This window comes from Tupaia chinensis, unplaced genomic scaffold (genome assembly GCF_000334495.1).
Source record: "Tupaia chinensis unplaced genomic scaffold, TupChi_1.0 Scaffold000661_1, whole genome shotgun sequence".
In the NCBI taxonomy this organism is placed as follows: Eukaryota; Metazoa; Chordata; class Mammalia; order Scandentia; family Tupaiidae; genus Tupaia; species Tupaia belangeri.
The window spans coordinates 5,016,008-5,039,498 of NW_006160183.1; the positions used below are offsets into that span (position 1 = coordinate 5,016,008).

The 23,491-nt window shown below is 37.0% G+C and overlaps 1 protein-coding gene across 1 annotated transcript in view; it reads right to left on the reverse strand.

The window, feature by feature from the left end:
• The window catches only part of PGAP1 (post-GPI attachment to proteins inositol deacylase 1), a 91,936-nt gene that overhangs the window by 22,466 nt on the left and 45,979 nt on the right, over nt 1-23,491 (reverse strand). The window contains exons 9-18 of the mRNA XM_006159914.2: nt 22,025-22,080; nt 19,046-19,129; nt 13,169-13,215; nt 12,646-12,697; nt 10,195-10,272; nt 5,850-5,925; nt 4,268-4,341; nt 4,118-4,169; nt 2,578-2,644; nt 2,087-2,195 (exon numbers count right to left, since the gene is read on the reverse strand). Of these exons, the coding sequence (XP_006159976.1) occupies nt 2,087-2,195; nt 2,578-2,644; nt 4,118-4,169; nt 4,268-4,341; nt 5,850-5,925; nt 10,195-10,272; nt 12,646-12,697; nt 13,169-13,215; nt 19,046-19,129; nt 22,025-22,080 (695 nt within the window). The remainder of the gene's footprint in view (nt 1-2,086; nt 2,196-2,577; nt 2,645-4,117; nt 4,170-4,267; nt 4,342-5,849; nt 5,926-10,194; nt 10,273-12,645; nt 12,698-13,168; nt 13,216-19,045; nt 19,130-22,024; nt 22,081-23,491) is intronic.

Genomic DNA, 23,491 nt, shown 5'->3' on the forward strand with positions numbered 1-23,491 from the left:
TCCCTTCTCCTCCATTTTCCTCTCGGGATCTTGGGCACACATGCACACGCGCCCGGCGTGAGTTTTAAGCCACCGGGTCCAGGACGCGAACCACGGTTGACTACGTGGGAGTCCAGCGACATAGCCATTACGCTAAATGCTGGTTCCGCACAGTGTGTTTTTCAAGCCAATAGGGATGAGACTCAAACTGTGGTCAGTCACGTGGCATCTGGCTCCCTGAACCACTAGACTATGGGGACAGATCTGGAGCCAAAACATTAATGCTATTCCTACTATCACTATGAACATCAAGTTGAAAACAATTTTAGTTCTAGAAAACTCTTCTAATCCTTTTTTAGAAATAGAACCAAAAATAGAAAATAATTCTAAATTCCATGAAATATAAAGTAATTCCTAATATAGGTCCAACTGAAACTTCGTTGTAATAACAGATTCTATTAATTTGACAATACCAATCTCAGCTTGCCCTAAGAAAGTTAGTGGTAGTAAAGAATCTGAATATTTAAGCTTGGCTTAAAACAGTTGAGCAGAAATAAGCTATTTTGCATAAATCAAAGCCTGTGAAGTCACTACCCCTGAAAGGCATATTTAATCACCTCAATCTGAAATCCTTGCAATTTGCATGCTCTGATATAGAGAAGGACACTTAGTTCATGATATGATAAGTAAATAAAATATTACTCTTAAGTCTATTTCTCTTGTCTTAGGACAAAGATATCTACTTTGAATTTAAAACAAACCAAACAGGTACTAAGTCGTACATATTAATAAGAGAACTTAAGGGGCCAGCAGTTGGCATAATGGCTATGTTGCTGAAGTCCCATGTAGTCAACCGCCATTTGAGTCCCGGACCCGGTAGTTAAACTCACGCTGGGCGCGTGTGGGAGACTGGAGGAGATCCCAAGAGGAGAATGGAGGAGAAGGGATTGTGGTGTGGCCATCCCCCTTGGGGAGTGAATTCTTGCTTTCTGTCTCTCTGTCTCTCTCTGTCTTTCTGGTAAGTGCATGCACCCTATAGCAAAAACCTCTTCAAAAAAAAAAAATAAATAAATAAATAACAGAGCTTAAAATAACCAGTGAAAAGGAAAGACGTTCCTAGTAGACATCATATGAGTTACTATAGTTACCATGTCAGTTGATTACATGATATTCTTTAATTTATAGAAGATTGTGGACTTTAGGCTTCTAAATTAAGAAAGTTGATTTATAGTCTCAATTTTTATTTTCTATTACTTATTAAGATATATTTGTATTTAGGCTAGCAGGTGGTGTGGTGGTTAAGGCAGCTGGCTCCCACCTAGTTGACTGTACAGTTCAAGTCTGGCGCCAAGTGGCTTGAAAATGGGGGCATGTGAGTGTTTGCCCACCCCTGTATAGAGAGAGTTTTCTCACTAACTTTCTCTCCCTCTCTCTACCTGATCAAATGTATGTGCCCTATGGCAAATTAAAAAAAAAAGGTAGTATACATTTTCAAATACTCTACTTATTAAAGAAAGAACTGAAGTGGTGCTAATAGATAAGATAGTGAATGTTTAAAATGAGCACTCACCAGAGAGACAGAAAGTGAGAAACACCCCCACCCCCCGCCAGGGAGGATGACCACACTACAATCCCTTCTCCTCCATTCTCCTCGGGATCTTGGGCACAGATGCACATGCTCCTGGTGTGAGTTTTAAGTCACTAGGACCTGGACTAGAACCGTGGTCAACTACATGGGAGTCCAGTGATGTAACCATTACACCATCTGCTGATCCCATTTAAAATATTTTAAATGTTTACTTCTACTTATTGGCTTCCATATAACCACATATCTGAGGCTAATATTAAAAAAATTTTCTAGCTTGGGCAAGCAGGTGGCATGGTGGCTAAGGTGCTGGACTCCCACATGGCTGACCATGGTTCAAGTTCTGGACCTGGCAGTGTTCTCTCTCTCTCTCAAGGCTCTCTTTCTTCCCCTACTCAATCTCTGGTGAACACACCCTGTAGCAAATTAAAAAATAATGATAAATAAATAATTAAAGCATTTTTTCTAGCTTATTCTATAACTAAATATTACTTAGGGATTACACAAAAATATACAACATACCTCATACTGACAGTCTGATGATGTGTACATTTTTAATAGTGCCACATGGCTGTCATTTTCTGGCTGAGCAATATGGAGTTTCAGAGATATTTCTGTGGAAGATGGAACCCTGAAAAGGTTAAGTATCAACTCTCAAATACAAATTGCTGGTAAATGGCCATGGCTAAGTCTATCATTACAATGAAATACTACAGAGGAAGTTAGATGCTGGCACATTATAGATACTTCTTCAGAGATATCACAGGAGTTAGAGGAAAAGGTAGAAAGTGTTCATGTTTCAAACAAGTAAGGTTTAAGTCCTATTTCACTTAATAAAAATACAGTATATTATCTTTTTGTAGTGTATCATCTTAAATTATGTGCTCTATAAAGATACATACATTTTACTAAGATGTACCTTAATAACTCATATGATTTACAAAAATAAATTAAGCAGATTATCTATTATTCAAAACCACCAAAGTTTAAGGTAAACTCTTTCATATACTTACTGTGCAATAGTTAGTGAATCTTCATAAGACCAGGGAATATGAAGTTTATATATACTAGTTATCTCCTCTGTTAAAACACAAAGTAAATATTATTAACCATATTTACCATAACGTTACATAAGCTATTATAATAACTAACTAATAATTATGCAATTGCCCATTCTGTAAAAAGTAATCAATATATCACACGATAAGAAATTATGGAAATTCTTTAAAAATTTATTTGGACTTACAAAAGATATTAAACCACACGAGCAATGAAAAAAAAAATATATTTTTTGAGAGATTTTTGCTATGGGGCATGTGCGCTAGCCAGAAAGACAGAGACAGAGAGACAGAAAGTGAGAAATCACCCTCCAGGGGGGATGGTCACGCCGCAATCCCTTCTCCTCCATTCTCCTCTCGAGATCTTGAGCACGCACACTCACGCGCCCGTTGTGAGTTTAAGCCACCGGGCCCGGGACTCGAACCGTGGTAGACTACATGGGAGTTTGGCGACATAGCCATTACATTAACTGCTGGGAAAAATATTAAGCTAACCCTGAATTACTACTGAAAAAAGCCATAAAGATATATAGCATTTCTGAAATGTGCATGTATTTTTTAAAAGAATTTATTTAATTTTATTTGCTATTGGTTATTTTTTAAATTTGACCAGAGATGGAGAGAGAGAAAGAAAGGCAAAGTAAGAAATCAAGCTGCCAGGTCTGGGACTTGAACTGCGGTCGGCCATGTGGGAATTCAGTACCCTAACCACCATACCACCTGCCAGTCCCTTAAAATGTGTCTATTAAAACTGAAATAGATGGGGATCAGCAGTTAGTGTAATGGCTGTGTCGCTGGACTCCCATGTAGTCAACCACGGTTTGAGTCCTGGACCTGGTGGCTTAAACTCACGCCGAGCGTGTGTGCATACATGCCCAAGATCCCGAGAGGAGAATGGAGGAGAAGGGATTGCGGTGTGGCCATCCCCCTGGGGGGTGATTTCTTGCTCTCTCTCTGTCTTTCTGGAGAGCACATGTGCCCTATAGCAAAAACCTCTCCAAAAAAACAAAAACAAAAACAAAACTGGGAACCAGCAGTGCAGTTAGCATAATGGCTATGTCACTGGATTCCCACGTAGTCGACCACAGTTCAAGTCCCGGACCCGGTGGCTTAAAAAAAAACCCACACTGGGCGCGTGTGCGTGCGTGCCCAAGATCCCGAGAGGAGAATGGATTGCGGTGTGACCATCCCCCCTGGGGGGTGATTTCTCGCTTTCTATCTCTCTGTCTCTGTCTGTCTGGCGAGCGCACACGCCTATAGTGAAAAACCTCTCAAAATAAAAACAAAAAACCAAAACTGAAATAGATGAACCTGCTTTTACTATTAAGAAATGGATTATGTTAAATACCTTGAAGATATAAGCATCTTTTCTATTATCGTACATTTTAATTTTCATAAACATATATATTGTAGAATTAAGTATTACAGAAAATTCAACTGAAGACCTATTGATTTTTAAATGACAATACTATTATTTTTCAGGAAATACATTTACCTTTGACTCCTGAGCACTTGCTTACCACGTTGATTTTAAAAGCTTGGTATATCTATAATTTGATCACAAAAACAAGAAACAAAAGTTTATTTTTTGTTTAAGTAAACAGTAATGATAAAATCAAATGCTTCTTGTAGTCAGAATAATTACCTGCCCAAAGTTCAAAAGCTCTATATTGTAGTAGAGACCACTTGCATTTAAAATCACTTTCCTTGAAGAGAATCCTGTTGAAGTAAAGGTACTGTATTACTTAGATTATCAAAGATTTTTAAAAATTACTGATTGGGGGCCACCAGGTGGCATGGTGGTTAAGGTGCTGGATTCCCAAATGGCCAAGTACAATCTGAGTCCCCACTTGCTTTCTCATTTTACCTCTCTTTCTATTTTTCTCTGGTGAATTAAAAAAAATAAATAAATAAAATTAAATAAATATTTTTAAAACACCCTACTAGCTGATTGCTTAAATAACATTAAAATGATGCCTATGGATTTTTTATTTTTGAGAGAATTTTGCTATAAGGTGTGAGCACTTGCTGGAGGCATAGAGAGACAAAGACAGAAAGTGAGAAATCATCTCCCAGGAGAGGTGGCTATGTCCCAGTGCCTTCTCCTCTATTCTCTTCTTGGGATTCTCGGCATGCAAGCACACGTGCCCTGCTTAAGTTTCAGGCCGCTGGGGCCAAGACTCGAACTGCAGTCAACCACGTATGAGTCCAGCGCTCCAACCACTATACCACCTGATGGTCCTAGTGTTAATTTCTTTTTAAAGCTGAATTGTGTTTATGTAAGACGTCAACAGTATAGAAAGTTTGGTAAAGGATACAAAAGAACTCTTTACTGTTATAACTTTTATATAAGTCTAAAATTGTTTCAAAATAAAGTTTAAAAAAATATTTAGAGGGCTGACATGGTGGCTAAGACAGTGGATTCCCACATGGCTGACTGCAGTTTGGGTCCCGGCCATGGAGGCTTGAAACTCATGCCAGGCACATGTGCGTGCATGCCCAAAATCCTGAAAGGAGAAAGGAGAAAAAGGGACTGTAGTGTAGCCATGCTCCTGGGGGCGAGATCTCACTTTCTTTCTCTCTGTCTTGCAGGAGAGCGCACAGACCCTATAGTAAAAATCTCTCTTTAAAAAAAAAGAATATTTAGAGAAATCTTGAAACTGTCACAAAGAAGAGCACAATTTATATTCTATAATATAAATTTTATTAGAACAGCCAACATTCAAGATAAATTTTACATAAGAAAAGACACATACACAATTATCTGCATATCTAGTTATCATGGAGAAATTACTTTTAAAGTTCACTTCTCAGAAGATGACAGATTGCTGGCCCAATAAGAAATGAGAATCAAATCACATCAAATAGTTATTCTCAGAAATACACTTGAAATATACAATATTTAATGTTACAAGGCTCTGCCGTACTATAACTAACTGGCGAAATAAGCTAGCAATGTAATAAAAATTAAAATTATAAATATTTCCACACGTAGGGGCCCAGTGGTTATCCAAGTGGACTCACATGGGAAAGGTCCTAGGTTCATGTTACAGGACCTCACTGGGTTCACTAGGAAGGAATGCATGTGTCCATGTTCTAGCCAGCTAAGACTGAGAGTGGACTATAGCATGAGGACCCTGTTGGGTATGTCTATCTGTCTGTCTCTGTCTCTCAGAAGAAAACTAGATTGACTTACAAAAATTTCTGAAACACCATGCTGTACTTACCAAAAGAAAAAAGATGAGTTACAGGAAGCTGTAAGGACCTTGTTTCTTTTTTAAAGAATTCACAATCTACAACAAACTGAAATATAAAACATTGATTTATTAGAAAAAGTAGGATTAAATTTATAGCAAAATATCTTTACTCCATGTTTGAGTAGAAAATAAGTCTATAAATCTAAGCTTTGGAGAAAGTATTGCCTATTTCACTGTACTTGTCCATACCGAGGTGGCAAGAATTTCTCAAGGAGAGATGCTATGTTGAGAAAACTTGAAAAACAACCTAAACTTAATCACATAGATGGATTATCAGAGGGTCATTTCTATATCAATAGATTCAGAGCAAAGTTTTCTGTTAGTTTTAGGTGCTTGTAGAAGATGACATTAGAGGATGGATCAAAGCATTATGAGCCAAGACTAAACAGGAATTTAGATAATATTATCTTAGAATACTTTCATAGTCAAAAGAAAATGTGCTTTTGTTACATATCTTTAAAAAAAAAAATATCCTTATTTAAGGGCCAGGCAGTTAGGAAATGGTAAAACGCAAAGCTCTGTGAGACTGACCCACTTGGAAAGGTTCTGGGTTCATATCCAGACACCTCTTTGAGTACACTGGACATGCATGTGCCCATGATCTGGGTCTGCTGAAGCTGAGGGTAGGTTATAGTGTGGGTACCCTCTTGGAGATGCTGTTTCTGTCTTTCTTGCTCATAGAGGACATGCAAAAATTAACTATAAAAAAATCCTACATTTACTAAATATAGTCTAGACTACAAAAGGCTTTTGGAGACATACTGCCATTCATTTAAAGGTAGCTAATGCTATTCATGTGTTATTATTTCAGGGTAAGCAGATATTATAGTCGGGAGGAACACTATGTCTGAAGCAAAAAAAAAAAAAGAAATGCTTTTCAAAAAGCAAGCCTATAATGTGACATCTGCACCATTATACTTTTTGAACTGACATTTCTTTTTTAATAACAATTCTGCAACTACATAAAACATTTTGTTCTCAGTTATTTTCAAGAAGAACTGCTTCTATTAAAGTAAGAGCACAATTTCATTAAAATAGTCTTCATAATACAATCAAGTTATTTAGATTTACAGGAGCTGAAAAAAATTAATCTGATTCCTAACTGTAGCTACCAAATATTTGCTATCTATAGACAGTGGAGAAGCCAATGGTTTCTATCCTTGGCTTTTCTGACTAAATCTTGAGTGTGTTTGAAACAGTGTTATTTTATCCAACTCCTAGATGGATTTTTTTAGTTTCTGATAAAAAAAAAAAAGATGAGGAAAATCACTAATAGATTATAGTACACACATGGGGGAATAAAATGAAAAATTGTTTTTATTTCTCCCTCTTTACCTACAAGGCAAAGCACATAGATAATTTCATTATAGAAAAGAGAAATAATTGATTCAACAAGATTACTCATTATATTTTTACAAAGTATTTTTGGGTGACTCATTACTTGAAGTTGGGAAGCAGTTTTTAAAAGCAATTAAGGGGCAGATAAGTGGCACAGTGGTTAAGGTACTGGACTCCCACATCATCAACCACGGTTTGAGTCCCAGACCTGGTGGCTTGCTTTCTTACTTTTCCTTTCGTTCTTTCTCTGTCTCTCTTTGTTCAAGTTAAAACAAAATAATAATAAAAGCAAAATAAAAATAAATAATTTTTTAAAAAAATAAAAGCAACTTAAATTACTTTGTATAGGAACTTAAAATAATTGAATTATTATTACTGCTTTAAAAATGTGCCTGTGCCTATAGTTTTATGTAACAGAATAAATCTTTACCCAACAGAGAATTGAAAGGTCTGTCTCTGAAACATCCTAGGTCAGTGAACTTATGGATTTAATTATTTTGTTTCCTGTCACTAAAAAAATAAAGATAATTCCATATTTGCATTTCTAAAAATAATTAAGAAACCAATTACCTCAATTTATTATTTTTTAAACATTGCCTATTTGAATTTATGTAGCCTTCTAATGATGGGCTATAACACAGACAGAAAAGACCTTCGTTCTCATTCTGGTGTAAATGGGTTGTGCAAGAGTAGAGTCATGTTATCTTCCAAAGAGCATTAAAACATACTTCATATTTATTAGGCTACTAAGACTATTTGCAGATGGCTCATTAAGTTCTTGAAATAACCAGAGGGCCTTTTCAAGATTGGGGAAGATGTTAGATTCATTCAAAGCCAACTTACCTGACAGAAAAACCCTTAAAGAGAGCTTTTAGTATTGAAGATGTTGAATTACCTCTCACTTGAGCTAAGCAAAACAAAACAATGAATCCATTATAAGGTACTTAGTCTTTGAGATGAGATTTAGTCTTTGAGATGACTCCCAACTACATCCCCCTTTTCCTTTCTCTGTTTCTTTAAAAATTTCCTAATTATTTTGGCCATAAATGTCATCAACTTTCTCAAGAAAAAAATTTTTGAGCATTTATGTGGTAGTCACTAATGGTCAAGAATGCAAAATAGGGGAACCAGCAGTTAGCGTAATGGCTATGTCGCTGGACTCCCACGTGGTCGGCCGCGGTTCACGTCCCGGACCCGGTGGCTTAAAATTCACGCCGGGCACGTGTGCGTGCATGCCCAAGATCCCGAGAGGAGAATGGAGGAGAAGGGATTGCGGCGTGACCATCCTCCCTGGGGGGTGATTTCTCGCTTTCTGTCTCTATGTCTCTCTCTTTGTCTGTCTGGCGAGCGCACACGCCTCTTTGTCTGTCTGGCGAGCGCCTGTTAGCGAAACCCTCTCCAAAAAAAAAAAAAAAAAAAAGAATGCAAAATAGAATAAAATCTATCTGGTTCTTACTCTCAAAAATTTCACAATTTAGTGATGGCAATAGAGATAAAAACAAATTAGAATTTGATGAAATAAATTTCTCAATAAAATTATAAACAAAGTACCATGGAAGGAAAGGTCATTGGAGGAGTCCAGAAAGGTAAGGAGGGACACCTAGGTTGTATTGTAAAGAATAAATTGCTGGGTGAAATAAGGGGAAGGGAAATTTAGGGGGATTTTACCTCCATCCTCTTACTTCCACAGTAATACTCTTAAAATCATCATCCTTTTTTATCTGTTCTTGTTTCCCTAGTATAAGCCCTCCTAACCCATGAACAGATTAACCTCCATAAGTTATCCTTGGGACCAGCAGATGGTGTAATGATTGTTGCTAGACTCCCACATAGTTGACTGTGGTTCAAGTCCTGGAGAGGCGGCCTAAAATGCATACTGGGCACTTGCTTAAAACTCACAAAATCCCAAGAGGAAAATGGAGAAGGGATAGTGGCATGGCCATCCCCCCAGGGGGTGATTTCTCATTTTTTATCTGTCTCATAGGTGAGCACAAACGCCCTGTAGCAAAAATCTCTCTTAAAAAATAATAAGGTATCACTGATCCCATTATTATTATGGTGAAGAATCTTACTACTGACTCCTGAATGTAGGAAGTCCTCCAGTCAAGGCCTCCACAACATGACCATGAACCATTTTTCCCAACTTGTCTTTCACGCCTCTTCTACCCATGATGGCCAACCTCTCAAAATATTTACCTATTCACTGTTTTCCAAACATCCCCCAGGCTTTCACATCTCCATGCTTTGCTTTCCCTGCCCCTTGTCTAAGCAGCATTGTCCATTATAACTTTCTGCAATGATATAAAGTGTTGGGCATCTAGAATGTGGCTAGTACAACTAAGGAACTAAATTTTTTATTTTAATTTAATTAATTTAAATGGAAACGGCCACATGAACTAGTGATTCCCAAACTGAAGGTTTAGAATGTTCATTCTACCTTTACAAATTCTAATTATCCTTAAAGGCCATTTTAAATATCACTTTGTGATAAAGCCACTCTTGATTTCATCAATAAGTGATTATCTCTCCCTTTTACACTGTTCAGGGCCTTGATCTATTCTGCTTTGCATTACATATATTTGGGTACTTTTTCCCCTCCTTCTTTACTTTTGTCCCAAATGTATTTCTCTACCGCTATCCAAGAGTATATAGCTTTCTAGGAACAGAGTTAATGTCTTCATTATTACAGTGTCTCATATAATTCCTGATATACCTTGTATAAAAGGTTCTTTATAACAGATTTTGAAAGACTTAGAGCTAAGCTAGGACCAGTTCTTACGTAGAACAAAAGAACCTGGATTTATTCTGCTTAGTTCAAGTTGAAGTAGATGATCTTTATGATTTAAGTCTTAGGTGGGTCAGCAAACTGGGCATTATTTTAGATAAGCCCTATGTAGTACTCATCAAAAAGATAATTTCAAAATTTAGCATAAGCATCCCCAAAACATTCTAGTAACAACCGTAACCCATCTGTTACCTTACTTCCATGAACAGATGGCACATAAACAACAAGATGAGACAGAGATGGGTAGTCTTGAAGTCTTAACATCAGAGACTAAAAAAAGATGAAGATAAAAAGTTGCTTTTATTTCTTATGGTATACAGACATTAATGCATGTTAAAATAAAAATTAATTACAAATACTTCCTATCTAATGAGTTTTTTTTTCTTTCTTTTTTTGGAGAGGTTTCTGCTATAGGGTGCGTGCGCTCACCAGAAAGACAGAGAGGGACAGAGAGACAGAAAGCGAGAAATCATCCCCCAGGTGGGACGGCCAAGCCGCAATCCCTTCTCCTCCATTCTCCTTTCAGGATCTTGGGCACACACGCACACGCGCCCGGCGTGAGTTTAAGCCACTGGGTCGGGAATCAAACCGCAGTTGACTACATGGGAGTCCAGCAACATAGCCATTACGCTAACTGCTGGTCCCTTTAATAAGTTATTTTAAAAAGCAGTTTCAAGTTTTGTTCAGTACTTCATAAAATTTAAACATGTTTAAATTTTCAGGTCAATAATTCTGCTGAAAGTAAAATTCTTTTTTTTTTTTTTTTTGGAGAGGTTTTTGCTTTAGGGTGCATGCGCTCATCAGACAGAGAGACAGAAAGCAAGAAATCACCCCCCCAGGGGGGATGGCCACGCTGCAATCCCTTCTCCTCTCGGGATCTTGAGCACACACGCACACGCACCTGACGTGAGTTTTAAGCCACCAGGTCCGGGACTTGAACCATGGTCAACTACATGGGAGTCCAGCAACATAGCTATTACGCTAACTGCTGGTCCTGAAAGTAAAATTCTTAATAATTACGTTAAATATAGACCTATATAGATCTATATAATTATGTTAAATACAGACCTATATAGACCTGTTTACATAAAACAAATGACACTTGATTATTTTATGTAGTTACATAGCTATTTCCAAATTTGGTATCCTTCTTTTTGTAATTTGGCTACATATAGCATTACAGTGCTATTTTTATATTTATTTTGGAATAATACGACAGAGCATTCAACATTTGCTGAATGAATGAATTTACTTATTTATTCATCTGTTATTATTTTTCAATTTGACCAGAGAAAGAGAAAAGGAAAGTGGGAAAGAAAGTTGCTAGGTACGGGTCTTGAATTGTGGTCAGCCATGTAGGTGGGAGTCTAGTGCCCTTAACCACCACACCACCTGCCAGCCCCACAATTTAATCTTAAATTATTTTGATCTGGTCTAAGTAGTAAAGAATTGCTGGCTAGTAGTATAGATGACTATCATCCCCTGGAATTAATTTAAGTAAATGACAGAAACAATATGGCTAGTGATGTACCTCATCAAATGAATGACTATTCTCTTCTCAAAATTAAGACCAGATCCTACAGTTCACATTTTAAGGAATAAAAAGGTAGAAGACTAGTCTTTGTAATAAAAAGCCAAGTCACAGAACAAGTTTTCTATTGTTTTTTTCTGGAAGAAGATACGGACTCCCACATGGCTGACTGTGGTTCAAGTCCTGGACCTGGCAGCTTGTTTTCTCATTTTCCCTTTCTCTCTGATCAAATTGAAAAATAATAATAGAATTAAATAAAAATAATTGATAAAAAAGCACTTATCTAGCTCTTTTGGTATCATGCTATAATACTGGGTTGTTGGGAAAGTCACGATGTATTTTTGCATTAAAAAACAGAAAAATATGTCATGGGGCTGGCAGATAGTGTGACGATTGAGGTGCTGGACTGCCATATGGCTGACCTCAGTTTGGGTCCCAGACCTGGTGGCTTGCTTTCTCACTTTCCCTCTTTCTGTCTCTCTCTGGTCAAATTAAAATAATAGTAATAATAATGATAATGAATAAAATAAAATTATTTTTTTAAAAAAGAAAAATGCGGGACCAACAGTTAGCATAATGGCTATGTCGCTGGACTCCCATGTAGTCGACCATGGTTCGAGTCCCGGAGCCGGTGGCTTAAACTCACGCCAGGCGCGTGTGCGTGTGTGCCCAAGATCCCGAGAGGAGAATGGAGGAGAAGGGATTGCAGCGTGACCATCCCCCCTGGGGGGTGATTTCTCGCTTTCTGTTTCTCTGTCTCTCTCTGTCTGTCTGGCAAGCGTACACACCCTACAGCAAAAACCTCTCCAAAAAAAAAAAAAGAGAAAGAAAAATGTGTCATGATGTTTCTGACGAACTAACATAGAGATCTGGAGGACTGCTAACTTGCTAACTTAGTTTTGATCTTTGAAAGTTAAAAAAAAAACAAAACACAAACTACATGTTATTCTCTCTCAAATACATTTCTAGAGGAAAAATTTCTAAAATGTAGGTTATCAAGTCTCAAACTTATTTAGTACTTAGATAAATTAATAAAAAGAACAAATTTTAAAATGTCTACAGGTTTAGGTATTTTTTCACCTGAATATTAAAATTCTAAGGTCATAATTTACCTTAATTGTAGGCAGCAGTTCAGCTTTCCATGATAAATCGACCCCTTGACGGCTTTGAAAAAAATATCAAAATATAATTAAAGGACTCATATATTGAACTACTATGAATTATAAATAAGCTTCAGGAAAAAGAAGAAACCATCTATAGCTCTACTAGAGAGTGTTATAAAGAGCTAAATCTAAAAAGTCTAATCCAATACACTTGTCCATATAGTTTTCTTGGCAATAAAGGAAACTTTTTCCTAACAACTATTGGGTTGTTGAAAAAGTCATGATGCATTTTGTATAAAAAAAAATAGAAAAATACATTATGATTTTTCCAATGACCCAACATTTTCAATACTTGCAAAAATCACTAGTATATTTATTTCCTTTACTTTTCATTTCAAAATCACTACTACAATTAATATAGAAGCAAACTGAATATAAGAATGCATAAAGCTATTCTAAAAGTGTGATTTCTGATTATTGTTTATTTTACAGAAAAATAAACAATGGGCTGTCATAGGTTCAAAAGACTTACCACATGGACGTGCTATTGATGCAGCCAAAAATCCAACTATTTGTATCCTGTCAATAACACAAAACAAAAACCACTAAATATTTTAGAAAACAATTAAATAAGCATCTTTAACATTTTACTGTTACATGACATGGTGAGTAGAAATACGGGAAATAAATAGCAAAAGCAAATCAGATCAAGGACAGGCAAAGAAGTCTAAGTCAACATGGATAGTAAGTAGTTAACCTAGTAGTTAAGCAACAGCATTAAGAGTGACCTGATGGTCATCTCTACAGTGTATCACCTAAGCATTTCTAATTGCTGACCCGATACTTTCAAAGTACCGAAAGTAGGAAATGTCCATATTTTAGAGAGTTATATAGTAAAGTAACTCATATTTTAACAAAGATAGAAAAACAAACAAGTAGATTTTTTTTTTTTTTTTGAGAGGTTTTTGCTATAGGGCGTGTGCACTCGTCAGAAAGACAGAGAGAGACAGAGAAACAGAAAGCGAGAAATCGCCCCCCAGGGGGGATGGCCATGCCACAATCCCTTCTCCTCCATTCTCTTCTCAGGATCTTGGGCACACATGCACACGCACCCAGCATGAATTTAAGCCACTGGATCCAGGACTCAAACCGCGGTCGACTACATGGAGTCAGTAAATAGCCATTATGCCAACTGCTGGTCCCCAATTAAGTAGATTTTTACTCAAACAAAAATCCAGGGTCAAGCAATTAAAAATAACAATTACCCCATGTACAGTTTTTTTACTTTATTATTTGAGTTCGTATATGGTTACCAGCCGATCACTTCTATACAACCAAGAATGTATTTGTTAAAGCACAATTCCAAAGGCTAAAGACTGAAACTAGTTATTAATTCTTCAGCATAAGGACAGGAATACTAGAGATGAATATGATATTTCTCCTTTGGTCATATAGGAGCAGTGTGACCTAAGATCTTCACTGTGACTTTTAAGGAAGTAAGAGCAATGTTCCAAGATCTGATGATTTAACTACAGAAATCCTAGTAGTATATAAAAATAATAAGTACTGAGCAGTACTTCTTATCTACATAAGAAGTATGTAGCTACATAACTTACCCTCAGTATTACAGGTAGGACAATGAAGGAAAAAAAGCAAATTTTTCATTCAACAGTATTTTTTAAAAAGAATGACTTATTTAAGTTTATTTATTATTATTATTTTAATTCACCAGAAAGAGAGTGCGAGAGAGAACACGAGAAAGGTATATTAAGTAAAGGAGACTATCCTCAACATTAGCTTGAAAATTGCCAGTATTCCACACTACTTATTAAGTATAAGTATTCAGTTATAGCAAATTCTGATGCATTCATCAATGAATTGAATAAATAATATATTATTTGAGCCTACTCTAAAATACCATGTTAATAAACCTAGGTGTCAAAAGAACAATTTCAACAGAAAACATTCCTAACTCAACTAACTAGTTAAGGGAACTGCATCAAAAGCCTTAGGAGGCCCAGCTGCACTGGCACAGGCAGCAGGGGCATTGCTGTGTGATGCTGGAGACCTTGTGGCAAGGCTCTGGGTTCACATCTCGGGTCTCCTTCAATGCACTCATGATCCTGCAGGGCATGGGAAGGATCTCAGCATGAAGGCCCTGTCAAGGGTACCTGCCTGCCTTCCTGTCTCTCTTAGGAAATAAATATATACATACTTTTAAAAAAGTTTTAAGAAGTCATAAAAGAATTTATTTATGAATTACCAACTAACTCTTAAAGTGTCTAAGGAAATGCTACTGGTCAAAAAATACACAGTACTTGAAAAATTCTGTCTAAAGTAAAAAATAATGGCTCCAGTTGCTGCTAAATCATTAGATGAAAGATTGACTTTATAAGGAAACTTTATAATGAATGGATCATGCTGATACCACCTGAGCCCAATGATAAGTCTTTATGTCACTAAAACTAGGACAACCAATTATTATGTACCTCCTGATGTGATGAAAAAGGAAACACACAGCTCTACTTATAATACATTCTTGCCACACAAAATCTAATCTAAATTTAGCCAAAATTCTAGATCTAACTACCACTTTACAGAAAACATAGGGGAGACAGAAATAGTAAATTGTTGGGAAAGTCATGATGCACTTTTTGTTTTTCTATGCAAAGATCCATCACTACTTTTACCATGGCTCAGTACATTAAAACAAACAAACAAACAAACAAAAAAACCTACAAGAATACAATCAGTTAAGCCTAGTATGTGGGAAATCCTTTTTTTCAGGTTTATTTATATCTCCCTTGAATGAGAGACAGAAAAGATAGATAGAGAGAGAGAACTCTGAAAGGATCCCAACACCATGATCTATCCGAGCTGGCTTCAGATCATGGGCACGCGCATGCCCAGCATACTCAGAGAGGTCTCTGGATGCAAACCTGGAACCTTCTCACATAGATCAGCCTTGCAAAGCATCAGTTTACCATTGCCCCACCATCCAGACCCCAGAATGTGGGATATTCTGCAGAACATTTAACTCCCCTTTGAGTTCGGATCCATGAACTAAAGGCAATGTAAACACTTTGTTTGGATCCCAACTCAAATGAATTTGAAATTTAAGTGAACCAAAGAAAACCGAACATGAACTAGATATCAGATGCTATTAAAGAATTAGTATTAATTTGATTAGAGGAATAAATGAATAATGGCATAGTATTGGTAATTGTTAAACTTGTATTGGTTATCAAATAATTCATTATTGTATTTTATTTCTAAATTCATATATGTTTAAAAATTTCTATAATAAAAATTGAAAAGTTTTTTAAAAAATTTACCATGTAACTTTATGCTAATTAATACCTGAGAATATTAAATATAAAAAAGGAATCCTTGGGCTGGCAGGTAGCATGGTGGTTAAGAACACTGGACTCCCACATAGCCAACGGTGGCCTGAGTCCTGGACCTGGTGGTTTGCTTTTTCAATTTCTCTCTCTTTTCCTCTCTGGTCAAATTTAAATAAATAAATGAATAAAATAAAGCTCAATAAAATCATTCTAAAAAAAAAAAAGGAATCCTCTGGGACCAGCGGATGGCGTACTGATTACGTTTCTGGACAACCATGTAATTGATCGTGGACTGAGTCCCGGACCCAGTGGCTTGAGACTCACAGCAGTTGTGTATGCATACAGGCCCCAAATCCCAAGACAAGAATGGAGGAGAAAGGATTGCAGCATGGCTATCCCCTCCGGGGGGGTGGGGTTGTGATTTCTCACTTTCTACTTCTCTGTCTCTCTGGCAAGGGCATGTACCTTATAGCAAAAATCTCTCTAAAAAAAGAGAAAAATAGGAAAGGGGGAAAAAAAGGAATCCTCTAATCAGTCAAATAGATCATGTGCATTCCAGCAAGCATTTTTTTCTCAATATAATACTAAATTCTGATTTGAAATTGTATTAGTTGAATACAGATAGTTTAAGTTATCACTGTAGGGCCAGATTTTCCCAGAATAAAGTACCCATCTATATTGTAGGCTAAGAGATCTTAGTCTCTGTGAGAAGTAAAACTGGTAATTCCACTAAAATGTGGTATTTATTAGCACTTAGCCCATAATGCTTGCCTGCAATCTTTTGTAAAGGCTTTTGAAAGACTTTACCATGTATCAGATGACAATATCTACCAGCAAAGTAATATATTAGATCTTGTTTGAAAAAAATACAAACCTTCTAATAAAACAGAGAATGTAAGATGCAAATGTAAAATGAATAATCTTGAAATATGCTAAAGAACAAACAAATTCAAAACAAAAGAAACCCAAATTAGAAAAAATTCTTTTTTTAAATAATTATTTAATTTAATGTAATTAATTAATTTATTTTAATTTGACCAGAGAACGAGAGAGAGAGAGAGAGAGAAAGCAAGTCAGCAGGTGTGGAACTCGAACCAGAGCTGGCCAGGTGGGAGTTCAGCGCCCTTAACCACCATGCCACCTGCCAGCCCCAGGAAAAATTCTTGAAAGAAATGTTGATGAGGGGACCAGCAGGTGGCATGTTGTTTAAGGCACTGGACACTCCCACATGGCTTGCTTTCTCACTCCCCCCCCTCCATGTCTTTCCTGGTCAAATTAAAATAAATGAATAAATGAAATCGAGTAAATAATTCTTTAAAAAAAAGTTGATGAATTATGAAATCATTACTTGTAAATCACTAATTTCATAACAAAAGTATTGCTATAACATGTAACATTTTCTAAAAGAATTATTTAATTTTAATTATCTTTTTTTTTTTCAATTTTAATTTGACCAGAAAGAGACAGAAAGAATAAGCAAGAAAGCTAGACATCAGGTCCAGGAATCAAACCGCAGTTGGCCAGGTGGGAATCTACTGCCTTTACCATGCCACCTGCCAGTCCACTTTTTTTAAAGAGAGATTTTTGCTATAGTGCATGTGAACTTGCTGGAGAGACCGGGAAGTGGGGGGGGAGGGGGAGGGAAACAATGACACAGAGACAGAAAGTGAGAAATCACCACCCAGGGTGGATGGTCACACTGCAATCCCTTCTCCTTCATTTTCCTCTTAGGATCTTGGGCACACACACACACACACACACACACACACACACACGCATGGCTGGCGTGTTTCATGCCTCTGGTTCTGGGAGTTGCCAGGTGGGAGTCTAGTGATAAAACCATTAGACCATCTGCTGGTCCCAACATAACATTTTTTAAACAATGCCTAACGTAAACCAAACATTCGTTAAAAAATTACATAGTCTGATATGTAAGTCTAAACAACATTGTAACAGTTATTCTACTGTCTCAGAGAATATTTACTATAAAAGTACTTCAAATTAGGGCTAGCAGGTCAACATCTGGTGGTTAGGGGTGCTGGACTCCCACATGGCTGAGTGCAGTTTGAATTCTGGACTGGGCAGCTTGCTCTCTCACTTTCTCTCTCTCTGTGTCCCTCTCTGGTCAAATTAAAAAAAAATAATAATTAATTAAAATAATTCTCAAAAAAAAAAGTACCTCAAATTGTAGTGTGGAAATCAGTGGAAAACAGAATTCACTCTATAAAATTCCTACGGAATAGCTTTGCCTAAATTTTATTCTTTTTAAACATTTTTAAAAATTGCCTGAGGGTATATACACTTGCCAGAAAGACTAACAAAAGGAGAAAGCACTGTACCATAATTCCTTGGCTTCCATTTTCCTTTTCTTTTTTTTTTTTGAAGAGGTTTTTGCTAAGGTGCGTGTGCTCGCCAGAAAGACAGAGAGACAGCAAGTGAGAAATCACCCCCCACAGGGGATGGCCACGCCACAATCTCTTCTCCATTCTCCTCCCAGGAACTTAGGCATGCATGTACATGCACTCGGCCTGAGTTTAAGCCACCAGGTCCAAGACTTGAACCACTGTCGACCACATGGGAGTCCAGTGACATAGCCGTTACACCAACTGCTGGTCCCGGCCTTCATCTATCCTGCGATTTTTGGACACCATATGTACACACAGTTTATGTGTTTCTCAAGATGCCAGGTCAGGACTTGAACTTTTGCCAAGTGGGATCCAGCTGCCTAAACCAGGAAGCTATGGGGTTGGCTCCTTAGTCTTTAAAGTACTAGTAAAAATTTAGAATTAAAGGGGCTTTGAATTCAATTCCTTCATTCCTAAATATAGAGAAACTAAGGAAAAAAGACACAGTAGAAGACATAAACTAGAACGAAAAATAAAATTTAATGGTATATTATGAGTCAAGAAAACATCTTTAATCAATACTTTTCGATCAAAACACTATTCCAGAGAAATATTTTTCAACTAATTAGATTTCATAACAGTTCTTAGTTAGATCTACTAGATAGTAGTAGAAAAATGAACAGCCTTTTAAATTTATATATAATGTACCAATTGTCTTACCAGCATGGTGCTCTGACAGTAGACATGAGTGTAGATTTTTCTATGATTTGCAAGAGGAAATGTGAAATATATCTTATCAGATTCCTAAAACAAAGAGAGAAAACACTCAATATGACTACAATGAGAATAATAATTTCATCATTCAAAACCCCAGATAAACCAAGTAATTATTCTTTTTTTATACTTTTTAGAGATTTTGCTATAGGACATGTGTGTTTGCCAGAGAGAAAGAGACAGAAAGACAGAAAGTGAGAAAACACCCCTCTGGGGGGTGGGGGGTGGCCATGCTACAATCTCTTCTCCTCTATTCTCCTCTTGGCATTTTGAGCATGCCCACACATGCACCCGGTGTGAGTTTAAGCTGCTGGGTCTGGGACTCAAACCATGGTCAACCATGTGGGAGTCCAGCAACGTAACCATTACACCATCTGCTGGTCCCTCCTTTTCTACTTTATTTTTCTGGCCAGAGGGTATGTGTCCTCACCAAACAGAGACAGAGACTCAGAGAGAGGAGTACCTCTCCTCCATGAAGAACAATCACCCTGTTATCTCTTCTCTTACACTTCTCCTTTTGGGATTTTTTGGTATACATGCATGTGTACTCACTGCGATTCTCAAGCTGCTGCCAGGTTAGGAGTTTAAGTGCACAGTCAGCCATGTGGGATATAGCTGTCTTAACCATCAGGCCAGGGAGCCAACCCAGCAACTATTTTAATTCTACTTTCTTTTTTGTTTTTAGTTCTTTGCCATATGATGTGTGCTTGCCAGAAAGGATACACAGGAAGACAGAGATAGAGAACAGGAAAGTAGGAAATCACCCCCCAACACACAGAGGGTATGGCCCTGCTACAATCCCTTCTCCTTTCTCCTCTTGGATTTTGGGCATGTACACAAATGTGCCTGGCATGATTTTCAAGCCACCGGGTCTGGAACTGGAACCACAATCAGTCATGTGGTAATCTGGCCACCTAACTACTATGCCACCTACTGGCCCAATTCTACCATTCTTGATGTTATTGAGAATATCCCAGGAGTGAAAGGAAGAAGATACAGAGGTAAAATAGATTGGTACAAACTCTGTAGGTCTGAATTTTTGTAACTATCAGTACAATGTCCTGAACTTCCAGTATATGAAAGATTTTTTTGTTTGTTTTATTACGTTTTTTTGGCCTTTTAGCTATGATAAGATACATGTCTTAGCTCTGGCCACTGAAAAGGCCTAGAAATAGCTGTAAGTGTCTACACTGCCAGATTATGGTTTTGACATACCATTTCCCAAGTAAATGAGTAGTTCCTTAGAGAAATAGCTGATTTGAGGTCTGGGGCAGGAAAGATATAAAATGAGCTAAATTATCTTGTCATACAGACAGTGAAAAAACTATTAAAAGCAAATAGTTGTATCAAAAAGACTTGGCGGGACCAGCAGTTAGCATAATGGCTATGTCACTGGACTCCCATGTATTCGACTGCGATTCAAGTCCTGGACCCGGTGGCTTAAAACTCACGCCAGGCGCGTGTGCATATGTGCCCAAGATCCCGACAGGAGAATGGAGGAGAAGGGATTGCAGAGTGGCCATCCCCCATGGGGGGTGATTTCTTGCTCTCTGTCTCTCCGTCTCTGTCTGTCTGGTCAGTGCACGCGCCCTATAGCAAAAACCTCTTAAAAAAAAAAAAAGACTTGGGAACCAAACTTAAAATAACTTCCACAGTCAAGCACAGTATAATTTTAGTATTAATGGACTGAAACACAAGTATGTTTAAATACATGCTTTCATAATAATACTAGAGCAAAAACTCTCTAGTGTTCACTGATAGAGGATGCTTGTGAACCAACTCACTATTGATAACCAGTAAATATAGGGTAAGATTCAAGTATTAAACAATTATAATTATTTTTCATTACAATCTGTTCCACTTTTGACAAATTTAGTAGATGAAGAGGTTTTTCTATATAATATTCCAGTTAATAAACGAAGAGGGAATAATAAAATTAAAGTATCATTTTTGCATCCTCCTAAATGAATTAATGACTCCAGGCTTTCCTTCTAAAATAACAAACAGAGAGATAGTCTGGCAAAAACAAAGTAAAACCTTAATCTGATCAAGAATCTATATCTAATTATTAAATCACAGGAAAAGAATAGGCAAAGGAAAATGTCGAATGATTACAGAAATTCAATCAGAAAAATCAGGACTGTCAATCTCAGGGTCAGCAGGTGGAGCTAAGCTGCTGGACTCCCACATGCTGACCATGGTTCGAGTTCCAGACCTGGTGCCTTGAAAATCATACCAGGTACATTGCATGCATGCCCAAAACCCCAAGAGGAGAATGGAAGAGAAAGGACTGAGGTGTGACCATTTCCCCTTGGGGGGGAAAGGTGATTTCTCATTCCCCCCTTCACTGTCTCTTGCCAGTGCACATGTCCTAGGACAAAAAACCTTAAAAAAAAAAAAAAAGACAGTAATAAGACAGTTATTTTAATAACCTGTTCTTTTCAACATATTAATTTTAAAGGGAAAAAAGTAGGCAGAGAAAATATTACAGATTACAGAAAGGTAAGAGACATATTAATCAGCAACAATATGTAGGCTTTGTTTTGGTCCTGATTTTAAACACATAATTGAAAAACAAAACAGCAAAAAAAAAAAAAAGAGAAAAATTTATGATGAAACTAAGAAATCAAACATTGACTAGATATTTATTATTAAATTCTGGGAAAACAGTGTATGTTAATATTGTTAATGTTTTTTTTAAAAGAATTTTTAAATTTTATTTATTGTTATTATTTTTTCATTTGATGAGAGAGAGACAAGGAGAGAGAGAAAGAGAAAATGAGAAAGCAGGCCATCAGGTCCAGGACTCAAACTGCCAAGTGGGAGTTCAGTACCTATACCACAATACCACCCACTAGACTCTCTTACTTAGTTTTCAACTTTTAAAGGAAATACTAAAAAAAAATCCACTGGTAAAATACTCACATTGTAAGCCACATAGGTCCATTTGGACACTTTTACTGGAACCCACATAGATGTCCCTTAAAAGAAAGGAAATTAACTTATTTTTATTTTGTTTTTATACTAAGTAATCTCCTTCTTTTATGAATCCTGGTGAAATACTTCTCAATTACAATAAATAAGTCGACTTTGGAACACTGCCTATTTTAAAACAAAAAAATCTAATAACATCTTGTCTATATACTCATCATAAACTAGCATTCACATCAGGTAAATTATTATGTCTACTTGGTGCCTTTAATTAAGAGGCAGTAATCAACAGAAGGAAATAAATGCCCCCCCTCCAAAAAAAAGACATATAACTAAGTAAACTATAACAGGTATTATTTTAAGAGCAAAATTTACCAGCAAAACATATGTTGGTTATCCAAAAGAGACTGAAAAATAACTGATATGGATACTGAAAAGAATTAAAAGAGTCATATAAAAGAAATCCAGGTGGCATAGTGGCTAAGGCACTGAACTCCCAAATGGCAGACTGCAGTTCGAGTTCTGGACCCAGATGCTTGAAACTCAGGCCAGGTGTGTCTGCATGTGTGCCCAGAATCCCAAGAGGAAAAGGGGTTGCAGTGTAGCCATCCCTGCTGGGGGGTGTTATTTCTCACTTTCCCTATCTGTCCTTCTCTGATGAGCACAAAGCCTGCCCGGTTGACAAAAACCTTAAAAAAAAAAAAAAAATCCTTTTATGTGACTTATGTGACTGTTAAGGGAACAGAGACATTTAATTCTAATAATTTTCTATTTTTTGGACAGTTTTCTAAACAACTGAGTTTTATTTGTTGTATAAACCAAACCACCTAATATCTTTCAGGTAAAAAAATACTAACTTTGAATAAAGATATTACAAAATCAATTAGAGCCCAATAAAAATTAGCTTTGGGGAGGGAACATAATTCTACTCAATTAAGGCAAATATTTTTATAGACCACAGATTAGTTTAACACCCATCATGCCATGAATTCATAGGGAATAGGTTCCAGTAGCTCAGGCTCCTTTCCATTGGTTCTCACAAAGTGTGCTTCTCTGGGTGGAGCAGGCTGGCGCTTCAGTTGAACCCAGGTACCTTTCTCTTTGGCTTCTTTCTTTTTCTGGTCATTTTCCTTCACACATTTTAGGAAGCTATCTCTGCTCTTGGCATGTTTAATATGTTCAATATGCACATTAATTCTCTTGGTTAAGAATCTTGCCCTTAACGTGTTTGTTCACAACAATGCCAACAACATGCTGGGTAACACTGCAGACTCTTCCACTTTTCATGTGGTAACATTTGTGGGGCATTCCTTCTTGAACAGTATCTATTCCCTTAATGTCTACAATATCACCTTTCTTGTAGATTCACATATCTGTTGCCAAAGGAACAGCTCCATGTTTTCTAAAAGGCCTAGAGAACATATATCGGGTGCCTCTCCTCTTTCCCGTTGTGTTCGTCAT